At 44.4% G+C, this 13,065-nt stretch overlaps 1 protein-coding gene across 1 annotated transcript in view; it reads left to right on the top strand.

Annotated features, from left to right (window-relative positions):
- Window positions 1-13,065, top strand: part of lrriq1 (leucine-rich repeats and IQ motif containing 1) — a 147,667-nt gene that overhangs the window by 11,099 nt on the left and 123,503 nt on the right. The window contains 2 exon segments of the mRNA XM_078221103.1: window positions 7,141-7,293; window positions 12,616-12,766. Of these exon segments, the coding sequence (XP_078077229.1) occupies window positions 7,141-7,293; window positions 12,616-12,766 (304 nt within the window).

The following is a 13,065-nucleotide window of genomic DNA, read 5'->3' as shown; positions in this document are numbered from 1 at the left end:
TGCACATGGCAACTCAGGGCAAAGGAATATTGAAATGGGAGATTGAAATCCTGGAAGTGGAACCTTGGTGAACACATCTGACAGAAAGCATCACGTGGGAAAAAATTTCAGTGTGTTCTTTCAGAATGGAGTTTGGAAACACCCATGTGGAGGTCAGAATTCCAGTGAGACTGGTTGATTCACAGCATGACGAGTATCTGGGGGATTTTATGAGAAGTCCACAGAAGTTAAATTGAGTGATATCTGCCACTTGGTTACTTGGTTTCAGAGTGTTGGTGTCTCTGACCACAATTGGTGTGTTGGTTTATATGGACTGTTTACTTACCGAGAACATATAGTATAAGATATATTTTGTGACTTGTGTCATTAAAAGTCGTGTGCATCTGTGAAGATATAGGTGGGGTGAAGGAACATTGTATTATATTCAATCTTTTCATGTTTATTAAATGTTTTATTCTTTTATTATAAGTTAATTGGCAGTCCTGTGACTCTGTCATCCATGTCTCTAGATGAAAAATTAAGGTTATGGTATATCGAGACAGGGTTCTATTCTGGGACCTGACTTCCACTAGTAACATCAGCTGGCATTGTGACATGGGCATAATGTGATAAATGTGCCCATGACAACTTCATAACTACTAGGTTTCAAGAGGAATAAGGTGAAAGCAAATGTTCTCTTCATGCCTCAATTGAGGGGACACAACAACACTTTCAGAGAATCACACAGCACAGAAAAGGCCCTTCATCAAGTCCACACCTACACATTAGAAATACCTGAACTCCCACCTAATCCCATCTGCCAGCACTTAGCCCAAAGCCGTAAGACCATAAGACATAGGAGCAGAATTAATCCACTTGGCCCATCAAGTCTGCTCCATCATTCAATCATGGCTGATATTTTTCTCATCCCCATTCTCCTGCCTTTTCCCCATAACCCCTGATCCCCTTATTAATCAAGAACCTATCTATCTCTGTCTTAAAGACACTCAATGACCTGGCCTCCACAGCTTTCTGCGGCAAAGAGTTCCGGAGATTCACCACTCTCTGGTTGAAGAAATTCCTTCTCATCTCTATTTTAAAAGATCGTCCCTTAAGCCTGAGGTTTTCCCCTCTGGTTCTAGTTTTTCCTACTAGTGGAAACATCCTCTCCACGTCCACTCGATCCAGGCTCTGCAGTATCCTGTAAGTTTCAATAAGATCCCCCTCATCCTTCTAAACTCCAACAAGTACAGACCCAGAGTCCTCAACCGTTCCTCATGCGACAAGATCTTTATTCCAGGGATCATTCTTGTGAACCTCCACTGGACCCTTTCCAAGGCCAACACATCCTTCCTTAGATACGGGGCCCAAAACTGCTCACAGCACTCCAAATGGAGTCTGACCAGAGCCTTATACAGCCTCAGAAGTACATCCCTGCTTTTGTATTTTAGCCCTCTCGACGTGAATGCTAACATTGCATTTGCCTTCCTAATGCCCTGAATGTTATGATGTGCCAAGTGCTCATCCAGGTACTTTTTAAAGGATTTGAGGTAACCAGCCTCTACCACCTTCCCAGGCAGCGCATTCCAGACTTTTACCCAGAGGGTGGTAACAAAGTTTTTCCTCTCATTCCCCCCAAACCTCCTGCCCTTCACCTTGAACCTATGTCCCCTCGTGATTGACCCTTCAACTAAAGATTGCTCCTTATCCACTCTGTCCATGTCTCTCATAATCTTGTACACCTCGATCAGGTTGCCCCCCAGTCTTCTCTGCTCCGCCGAAGACAAACCAAGCCTACGCAACTTCTCTTCGTAACTTAAATGTCCCATCCCAGGCAGCATCCTGGTGAATCTTCTCTGCACCCCCGCTCCTTCATTGTCATCTTCAACATATCACGAAAGGTCCTCAATCTCACAATCACTACGGAAGCAGAAGTTACCTCCAACCCTAAAGGTGACGTCACCCTTGGAAGGCATGGTAGTGTAGGAACCATGTGGCTGCTGTGGAATGTGATAAACATTCACCCGCACACTTTCTTAAGCAATTACACATTGTGCAGTCCTTTCAATTGTGGTGGTAACACGTCAGTGGCCATTAAATGCTATTGCACACATGGATTCACTCATACCAGTGTGACAGTGTGGGGCAGCACGGTAGCACAGTGCTTAGCACTGCTGCTTCACAGCTCCAGGGACCTGGATTCGATTCCCGGCTTGGGTCACTGTCTGTGTGGAGTTTGCGCATTCTCCTCGTGTCTGCGTGGGTTTCCTCTGGGTGCTCCGGTTTCCTCCCACAGTCCAAAGATGTGCGGGTTAGGTTGATTGGCCAGGTTAAAAATTGCCCCTTAGTGTCCTGGGATGCGTAGGTTAGAGGGATTAGCGGGTAAATATGTGGGGGTAGGGCCTGGGTGGGATTGTGGTCGGTGCAGGCTCGATGGGCCGAACGGCCTCCTTCTGCACTGTCGGGTTTCTAGGGTTTCTATGATGACAGCAGCTTAGCAAAATGGCTATAAGATGCAAAACATTTGTTAATGGTTAGTACTTGACCATCTCAAGATGGAGCTATATCCAGATAGCCTCATCTCTCCAATTGCCAGCTCTCAGGCATGATTAATGCAGAGACTATGTCTTGATACTGAGCCCCAAGATGCCATCGGACATCAGGATGCAGTGATCTGTTACTCAACAGCATGATCTGAAGATGTGAGTTATGTTAACAATGTCTTCTCAGAGTGATTTAGCAGGGCCATTGTTTGATTATCGCTGCATACTCATTACTCTACATTTGTTGGAAGCCTGCCTCGTCTACATACTGCATGATCTTGGATTTTGGGAGAACCATGGCCCAGTCGGTTTTGACACAGCAGTCTGTAATAACTTATTCCCTTCATATATCCTGATGAGCGCTCAGGAGATGTGCCAGTGCATCACTTTCATACCATTACAGTGCTTGACATTGCCCATCTCACCAAGACCACGTGGGTGGCACGGTAGCACAGTGGTTAGCACTGCTGCTTCACAGCTCCAGGGACCTGGGTTCGATTCCTGGCTTGGGCCACTGTCTGTGTGGAGTTTGCACATTCTCCTCGTGTCTGCGTGGGTTTCCTCCGGGTGCTCCGGTTTCCTCCCACAGTCCAAAGATGTGCGGGTTAGGTTGATTGGTCATGCTAAAAATTGCCCTTGGTGTCCTGAGATGCATAGGTTAGAGGGATTAGTGGGTATATATGTAGGGATATGGGGGTACGGCCTGGGTGGGATTGTGTTCGGTGCAGACTCGATGGGCTGAATGGCCTCTTTCTGTACTGTAGGGTTCCTATGTTCCTATGTTCAATCCGCTTCTATAAATCTGTGTTCTGTGACTTCACAGAGGGGTTACGAGTAATACCACCAGACAGCAATTCAGATCCCCACAGGTAAGTCGACAGGTTCATCAGGGTGATCACACACCTCTGACATCACACACACACATTCCGCTCAAGCAGATATTTCAACTTCACTGAGTGGAACCAACTTCCATCGTTCAGTGTCAATGTGTATGATGAGTGGAAACTAATAAAAGAATAACATTCAGCCTTAAACGTGGAGACGGAAAAATGCTGCAGGGAGGCATAAAAGTGTTTGATGCTCAACAATGAACATTACTTGTCCGAAAACTCTCGGTCATAAAATGAATGCCATTGCAAAGTGCACTTGGGTGAAAAAACCCTAATGCTGGTCGCAACAGATACTTATAACATCCACAAACTACAGACTTTAGTGCAACAGCATCAGGCTAATTATTAACCTTGATGAACAATTCTCATGGGGTCACAGAAACAGTGCAGAAGAAGGCCATTTGGCCCATCGAGCCATCGACAACAATCCCACCTAGGTACTATTCCCGTAACCCCACATATTTACCCTACTCGTCCCCTGCGACTAAAGGCCAATTTAACATGGCCAAACCATCTAACCTGCACATCTTTGGAGTGTGGGAGGGAACCGGAGCAGCCGGAGGAAACACACAGAGACAATGGGGAGAATGTGCAAACTCCACACAGACAGTGACCACCATGCCGCCAAGTCAAGTAATGTTGGCCTGTGATGCAAGGGTTGGATGTGTATTATTCTATTTTCAAATAAAGAGTGCCTTTTTCACTATAGTGAAATTGAGTGAGACTTAATGGAACTGAGGGACAAATGTATGTGTGTGGAGATTGCAAGGCTCACTCTGTGCTCTTGAATGAATGTGAGACCTTGCATCATATCAACTAGCCATTCAATGCCTCAGACTTGGAGCGGCAAAAATGTGAAATATATTTGCAATACTGCAGATTATATATAGCGAATGAACAACCATACCACCATTGTGCATTCAAAACTTCTTTTTGGGTACGCATGGGCCCCTCCCTGACTCATTGAAGAGGAGGAGTACCTGGAAGAAGGTCGAGATGTCCTGTCCCCTTCTCGCCTAACCACTGCTGGAATGTACGTCTGGAGCGATGGTGTGAAGATCCGAGTGTAAATCCAGCAGAAACTGCTGGACCTGGGTCTCCGAGGGAGGCCTCCACCCTTTGTATGGAAACTTCGGTGCACTCATCTGCTGGAGCCACAACATTAGACAGAACATGGACAGACTGCAGCATCCTTCGTTCCTGTATGTTGACAGCTCTGATAACTGCCTGATGTTCCTCTGACTGTCTTTGATCTCCAGCAAGTCTCTTAGGGCAGATTCCAAAGACTCATCATTGACTCAACCTTGTCTCCAGTCCTCCGAATGACCTCTGCCTTCTGTGGAGGTGATCACCGGATTGTGTCCCTGAGCCACTTATAGGACTCCCAAAGGTGCGTTTATCTGCGCTGCTGGATGGTGCAGGTGACTGGCCTTCCACAGATGCTTCCTCTGCCTCCTCATGAGTGGCCTGGGGACTGGGGCCGAGGTGCTTGCTTGATTTTTAAAAAACTTTATGCATTTAATAAAATAGAAAATGCAAGCAATTGCACATGAGCAGAAATATAAATTTTTTAAAAAGCACAAATTAAGTTCCTCGTCTTAATTTATTGTAGAGTTGAACAAAAGCACCAGCCATGTCAGGGCAGGTGCTGCAAAATGCCACTGGATTGGGTTTGAAGAACTGGTCAAGTCCGTGGCTGATAGAAGCCATGGTTGATGTTTAGAGAAACTGAACTTAGATGGCCGCCATGATCTTGTGTCTGAGATGTTCATAAACTTAAGTTTTAAATAAAATTAAACCTGCACAGAAGCTGAGAAAGGTTGGAGATGATAGGTCCGTATGAATCATAGAATCCCACAGTGCAGAAGGAGGCCATTCAGCCCATTGAGTCTGCACCGACCACAATCCCACCTAGCCCCTATGCCTGTAACCCCACATATTTACCCTGCTTTCCCCCTGACACTTATAGGGCAATTAATTTAGTATGACAGGAGAGATTTATTTTGTTTTTGTGTGGGAAAGTAGAAAGCTAAGTTTTTGCTCCGTGATTGAGGGTGGGAAAACCTCATTTGTTTCTAATTGGATAAATTTGTTCTCAGTGTGGGCGAAAGACTGAATTTACCTCCCCTGTGTGGGGAGTGGAAGGCAGGCAGAGGGGTGAAATGTATGGGTGGAGATGGTTGTGGCTGCTGGAAAATGTTGATTTTGCCTTCCAGAGAGGGTGTGGAGGAAATGGAAGTGGATGGACTACTTTTTCAGTAAATAGTGGAGATTGCTAAATCTGTCTTCAGTAAGATTGAATTTCTTCTGAAATGTGGGTCGGCCGTGCACATTTCCCTCCAGTGACGGGGATTGGTGGAAACAGTCCGAGAGATGGAGGAATTCATGCATGTTTTCTGCACAGTGCAGTTCAATCAAGTGTTGATATCTGATTTAAGTAATGAGGGGAGGGGGCTTGGCCACACTTTCGGCTGGTTGGGATAGTGCGGAGATTGCATGTTTGGAGTGGGATGAGTGGAAGGTTACCCTGATAATGCCACGTGCATGGCATTTGGGCAAATCCATGGGTACCTCTGTCAACGCAAACTGACAGTTTATACAATAATGTCTTGCCCTTTAAATCCACCATTATTTTACCAACAAACACTGGTCCAAGAGTGATGCACCAGATATTACATACTGTGCAGCATCTCATAGTTTAAATCAATACGTAAACTGTATTTTCATAATAGTGAAGAAGATTGGGCGGCACGGTAGCACAGTGGTTAGCACTGCTGCTTCACAGCTCCAGGGATCTGGGTTCGATTCCCGGTTTGGGTCACTGTCTGCGTGGGTTTCCTCCGGGTGCTCCGGTTTCCTCCCACAGTCCAAAGATGTGCGGGTTAGGTTGATTGGCCATGCTAAAAATTGCCCCTATTGTCCTGAGATGCGTAGGTTAGAGGGATTAGTGGGTATATATGTAAGGATATGGAGGTAGGGCCTGGGTGGGATTGTGGTCGGTGCAGACTCGATGGGCCGAATGGCCTCTTTCTGTACTGTAGGGTTTCTATGATTCTATGATTTGATGGGGAACCTGCATTTAAATCATCCTTTAAATATTGGATATCAATGCATCAGCACAATTGACAAGACAACCTTCATGGTAAAAGCTGGATGTGCTGTGAATTGGATCTTATATGTGTTCAGAAAGTCTGTTGGTTCAATCCCGTTTTGAGAGCCATGCCATGGCCATTCACTATAAAATTGACAATTTTATTATTTGACAGATTCTGTCCCTGAAACCGCTGTCTTTGAATTTAATTTGATGAATAATTGAAATAATTTATTGGGAGGTTGGAATTCGGGGTGGAATTTCCCCCCCAAAAAAACTAAGGACGGAATCTTCCTTGATCGGCATTTCACAAGGGCACCCTGATCTCACGGTCCACTGAGTGACCCCCGCACCCTCCCCCCAACCTCCCCCCCACCCCCCACATGGACATCGGGCACCCTCCATCATCGCAGCATGTTCCCCCACACTGTCCTCAACATGGGTCACCAACATCGGGGCCCTCCCGATGGCTCCCCCTGCCTAACCCAGACAGGCCCCACCCCATCATGACCCCTGACATGTCCTCAAATCAAGCGGCAAGCTGACTGAGAAGTCCATTCTCTTCTCTGTGGGATAGAGAAATGCTATTTTGTCAAAGATATTACTCTGTATACTAAAAATCCTTTATTGAATATAGGTTACAACGGTCACTCTTCAAGATTTGCCTGGTTTCAGCCTATGCACATTTTCACAATGTCCGCGACTTAAGTCACTTACACTTCGAAACTGTGGACTAGAGACATTGGAGGGTGTCAATCATTGCAAAAGTTTAAAGTACATTGATGTGCAGGTAAAAAAAAAATCATTTGCTTTTGAAATACTGTTAATCAATACTATCTGTATGTGCATTGTTCTTGCTGAAATTGCCCACACTTTTCTTAAAGTCTACTATCTGTTACACATGACAGAATTGTACATCCATGGATCACATTTTCATCAGAACATAAGTTTCAACTGACTGGCTTAAATATCATATCGATAAAAGAAAAATAAATCACAATTGAGCAATATTTTTCTTAAAAAATGACAAAGGTCTTTTATTTCTTGTTGGTCTCAGCTGACATTGATTACATGATTTCTGGGGATTTACAAGCAACTGCTGGGCAAGTGCATCAGGAGGCCTGTAGACCTTTCTTTGAAGGAGTCTTGGGAGGAAATGAACTCTTACTTCAGCTTTGCTTATTTTATGGACAAGCATCTCTCTGAAATTAGCCTCTAATTCATCCCAGGATGTGCCTATTTAGAAAACATTCCTATTGTGGTATAAAATCAGGAGGGCGTTGTCCTGGGAGTCCTCAACACTAACTCTGGAAGAGCCATAGCATCAGGTCAAATATGGGCAAGAATCCTCCTGCTGATTACCACCTACCAGCACCCCTCCTCATTTCCCCTCACCACCGCCCCCTCAGCTGATGATTCCATACTCCTCCATGTTGGAAGAAGCATTGAGGGCTGTATGGGTACAGATAGTACTCTGGTTAGGAAATTCAATGTCAATGACCAAAAATGGTTCACTATCACCACTACTGACTGAGCTGGCTGAATGCTAAAGGATATAACTGCTAGATTGCGTCTGCAGCATGGGGTGAGGAAGCCAATGAGGGAAACACTTACTTGCCCTTGTCCTCATCAATCTACCTGTTGCAAGTGCATCTGTCCATGACAGTATCAGTAGAAGTGACCATCGTGTAGTCCTTGTGGAGACAAAGTTTCACCTTCACATTGAGGATATCCTTCACCGTGTGTGACTGTGCCACCATGCTGAATGGGATAGATTTCGAACAGATCTAGCACTCAAAACTGGGAGTCCATGAGGCACCATATGCCATCAACAGGAGCAGAATTGTATTCAACCACAATCTGTAATCTCATGGCCCAGCATATCCCGCACTCTACCATTGCCATCGAGCTGGGGGATCAACCATGATTCAATGTAGAATGCAGGAGGGCGTACCAGGGAAACACAAAAAATAAGACCCATCCAACGCTGCAATTACCCCGCTTCTCGAGGGGTCACAGTATTATCAAACAGCACTTACTCAACAATAACCTGTTCACTGGCATTCAGTCTGTATTGTGCCACTTAGCTCCCGACCTGATTACAGCCTTAAACCAAACATGGACAAAAGAGGTGAATTCCAGAGGTGGGGTGAAAGTGACTGCTCTTGACACCAGGCCACCTTTAACTGAGTGTGGTATCAAGGAGCCCTAGCAAAACTGAAGTCAGTGGGAATCAGTTGGAAAACTGTCCATTGGTTAGCATAAAGGAATATGAGAGGTCACACGACACAAAGTTATAATCTAACAGATTTATTTGAAATTACAAGCTATCGGAGTGCTGCTTCTTCGTCGGGTGAAGTGACGAAGGAGCAACGCTCCAAAAGCTTGTGATTTCAAATAATCCCGTTGGACTATAACCTGGTGTTGTGTGACCTCTCATCTTGTCCACTCCAGTCCAACACCGGCATCCCCGCATCATAAAGAAACATGGTTTGTGGTTGTTGGAGGTCAACAATTTAAATCTCAGGACGTGACTGCAGGAGTTCCTTGGGGTAGTGTCCTTGGCCCAACCATCTTCAACAGTTTCATCAATGATTTTCCGTCCATCATAACATAGGAAGTGCGGATGTTCACAGATGATTATACAATTTTCAGCTCTATTCACCACTCAAATACTGAGGCAGATCATGTTCAAATGCAGCAAAACTTGCATAATAAAGTGGCAAATCTGTGTGGCACAAGTGCCAGACAATGACCATATTGAAGTTCAATGAAAATACTATCTCTGAATCCCCCACTATCAGCATCCTAGTGGTTACCATTGACCAGAAAATGAACTGGACCAGCCATATAAATGCTGGAGCTGCAAGATCAGGTCAAAGGCTGGGACTGCTGCAGCAACTAACTCACCTCCTGACTCCCAGTGCCTGTCCACCATCTACAAGGCAATGTGTAGGAGTGTGATAGAATATTCTCCACTTGCCTAGATAAGTGCAGCTCGTGACATGCAATAACCTAAACAACATCCAGCACAAAGAAACCAGCTTGATTGGTATCCCTCTATCACTTAAAACATTGATTTCCTCTATCACCAATACACAATAGCAGCAGTATGTAACGTCAACGAGATGAGTTGTAGCAACTAACCAAGGATCCTTAGACAGCACCTTCCAAACCTATGACCATTAGCATCTAGAAGGACAAGGACAGCAGATACACAGGGACATCACTACCTGGAGGTTCCCCTCCAAGCCACTTACCATCCTGACTTGGAAATATATTGCCATTCCTTCACTGTCACTGGGTTACAATCCTAGAACTCCCTCACTAATAGCACTGTGGATCTCCCTCTGCCACATGGACTGCAGCAGTTCAAGACGACAGCTCACCATCACCTACTCAAGGACAAATAAAGCTGGCTTAGCCAGCAAAGGCCCCATCCCTTGAATGGATTAAAAATAAACCTCACCAAGGCTGCTTTGACAACATCTAAGCCCGTGACTTTTACCATCAAGATGGAGAAGGGCAGCCAATGCATGGGAACACCACCACTTGAAAGTTTCGCTTCAAGCCACGCACCCATCCTGACTTGGAAATATATTGCTGCTCGTTCCCTGTTGCTGGATCAAAATCCTGGACCTCTCGTCCGAACAGCATTGTGGGTGTACCTACACCACATGCACTGCACAGGTCAATTAGGGAGCTAACCACCACCTTCTGAAGAGCAGTTAAGGTTGGGCAATAAATGCTGGCCAAGACGGAAACATTCTGTGAACAAATAAAAATATGTACACTTTAGCTTAAAGGGATAGCTTATGTTAAGCATAGTTTCCGGCTTGGTAACTTTTCCCTTAAATATTGGGAAAGAACTAATAAGCTGTAAACTATCTCCTTGTTATATGACACATTGTGCCTTGCAAGATATCTTCTTAAAATAGCTTATCCTCTGAAAGCAATTGAGCTGCTATTTCACAGTTAAATCTTCTACCTCAATTAATATTTATATTTTAATTCTGATCACAAATTCTAATCACAGATACAGCATCGTTGATGTAGTAAACTGTGCCAAGGTACTTCACAGAAGCTTTATCAACAGGTCCTTTCCTTAGCCCTACTGTAATAGGAAGATGTTGAGTGAAACCCAGGAGCCTCACACAAAAAGGGTGGAGCTAGGGAAATCAGAGGGAAGGTGTTCATCAGTGCAATTATTATGACTTTAGCTTCTGGGTCAGACTGATGCTGCAGTGGCCTGAGTACAGACATTTTACCTGCATGGCTTATGTAGTCTAGGAGAGATTAATGCACACAAGACAGATTTAGCTTTATTTTCCAGACACCCTGTACCAAAATCTCATGATGTAATTTAGATGCAAAATATTTGGCCACTAGAATGTCAAAACTCTCTTTGGCAGTCTGCAACGGTTAGACACATACTATTAATATCATCTCTTGCCAATCTACTCTTACATAATTACTACATTTGTTTTGTGTGCCAGGATAACCACATGTAAAAGCCACAAAGTGTGTTAGTGCATCTTTACCATGTAAAAGTTGAAAGAGACAGTCATTGCCTCAGTCAAGATCATATTAATGAGGATAATTTTCTAATTCAGTTTGTATGTCTCTTTTTTCTGTTCTTGCTTCTATTTGCCAATTACTCTTACTATTTGCCACTCACAATCTTTCCATATGTCGGCCACTTTATTTGCCAGTCAGCTTTGTGAAGTGGCCTATTTTACTATGCTGAAGGTGTCAAATAAATACAAATTGTTGTTTCCTGTGACCTTTTTTATTCACTCAAGGGATGTGGGTATCGCAAGCTCGGCCAGCATTTATTGCGCATCCCTCGAAACCCTTGGGAAGGTGGTGGTGAGTTTCCATCTTGAATTGCTGCAGTCCATGTGGTATAAGTACACCCACAGTGTGGTTAGGGAGGGAGTTCCATAATTTTGACTGAGCGACAGTGAAGGAACGGCGATATATTTCCAAGTTGGGTTGGCAGAGAATTTCCAGGTGAGGTGGTGTTCCCACCTGTCTGCTGCCCTTTTCCTTCTAGATGGTAGTGGTCAAGGGTGTGGAAGTTGCTGTCTCAGGAGGCTGGTAAGTTCCTGCAGTGTATCTTGTAAATAGTTACATGCTGTGTCAGTGGTCAAGGGAGTGAATATTTGTGGATGGGGTGCCAATCAAGCAGGGCTGCTTTGTCTTGGATGTTGTCAAGCTTCTTGAGCATTGTTGGAGCTGCACTCACCCAATGGAGAAACCCGCAGGTCCATTAATGAACTTGCATTTTTCTCCAATGAGAGCGATGAAGTGAAAGGTGCATTTAGACTGTAAAACTGTTAAGCGAATAGAGCTAGATGCTGGTGATTTTAAGCATTGGTTGATTAGTTGCGAGCCTTAATTTCTGATAATTCTTCAAGATTATAGGGAAGAGTTTTACAGTACATATCATAGAATCATAGAATCCCTACAGTGCAGAAGGAGGCCATTCGGCCCATCAAGTCTGCACTGACCACAATCCCATCCGGGCCCCATTCCCGTAACCCCACATATTTACCCTGCTAATCTCCCTGACACTAAGGGGCAATTTAGCATGGCCAATCCACCTAATCTGCACATCTTTGGACTGTGAGAGGAAACCGGAGCACCCGGAGGAAACTCACGCAGACATGGGGAGAATGTGCAAACCCCACACAGACAGTAACCTGAGGCCAGATTGAACCCGGATCCCTGGCACTGTGAGACAGGAGTGCTAATCATTCTGCCAGCGTGCCGCCCCAAATGATTTCCATTTTGAAAATAATGACACCAGCCAAAATATGACAGCTCGTGCTGAACTCTACGGTGTCCATAACATACATGTTTCACTATATTCCACAAGCCCCGCCAGAGAACAGAAACATAGATTATTGGTTCATCCAAGAAGATATAAACAAGGATCAATCATTCTAGAACAGCCACTGAAGTGCCAGTTCTGATGTTCAGTCAGAAAAGGACCATATATTCTACCAAGTAAAACCTTCTGTTGCTTCAAGTTACAATGACAATTGTCATCTATTCTGTGAAAAATACAATATCTAATAATATCTAATTATCTTTTTTCATCACTTAGGAAAATAACATCAAGAATATCCACTGCCTAGAGTTAGAAAATCTGTGCATTCTTCTGCTTAATCACAATCAGATCACTTCCATGCATGGCCTGGAGAACTGCAGCAACCTACATGTCCTTGAATTATCACATAATAACATCACTCGGATAGGTGGGCAACTTGTGGTTGTTATCCTCTCTTTTACTTGCAGTGTGTTCGCATTTGATTTTGAAAGCCTCACTGTTAATGAAGGAAGCTGTGTAGTGCAAATGAAACCTCAACACATCGTCATATTACTTTGAAACATAATTTGGAGCTCTGATCCATTGTCAACATGAGGTTCAAAAACCAGTTGCACATATTTTCCTTCCACCGAATGCCTAGCATTCCTTCTCAAAAATGTACAAAACTCTAATTTTATTCTCTGCGCCAACATTGTATATGAGAAGGCCATTAAAATATGTGAGTAC

The sequence above is a fragment of the Mustelus asterias genome, chromosome 9 (genome assembly GCF_964213995.1).
Source record: "Mustelus asterias chromosome 9, sMusAst1.hap1.1, whole genome shotgun sequence".
In the NCBI taxonomy this organism is placed as follows: Eukaryota; Metazoa; Chordata; class Chondrichthyes; order Carcharhiniformes; family Triakidae; genus Mustelus; species Mustelus asterias.
The sequence above is the reverse complement of the archived record's forward strand: the minus strand, read 5'-3'. Positions and strand labels throughout refer to the sequence as shown.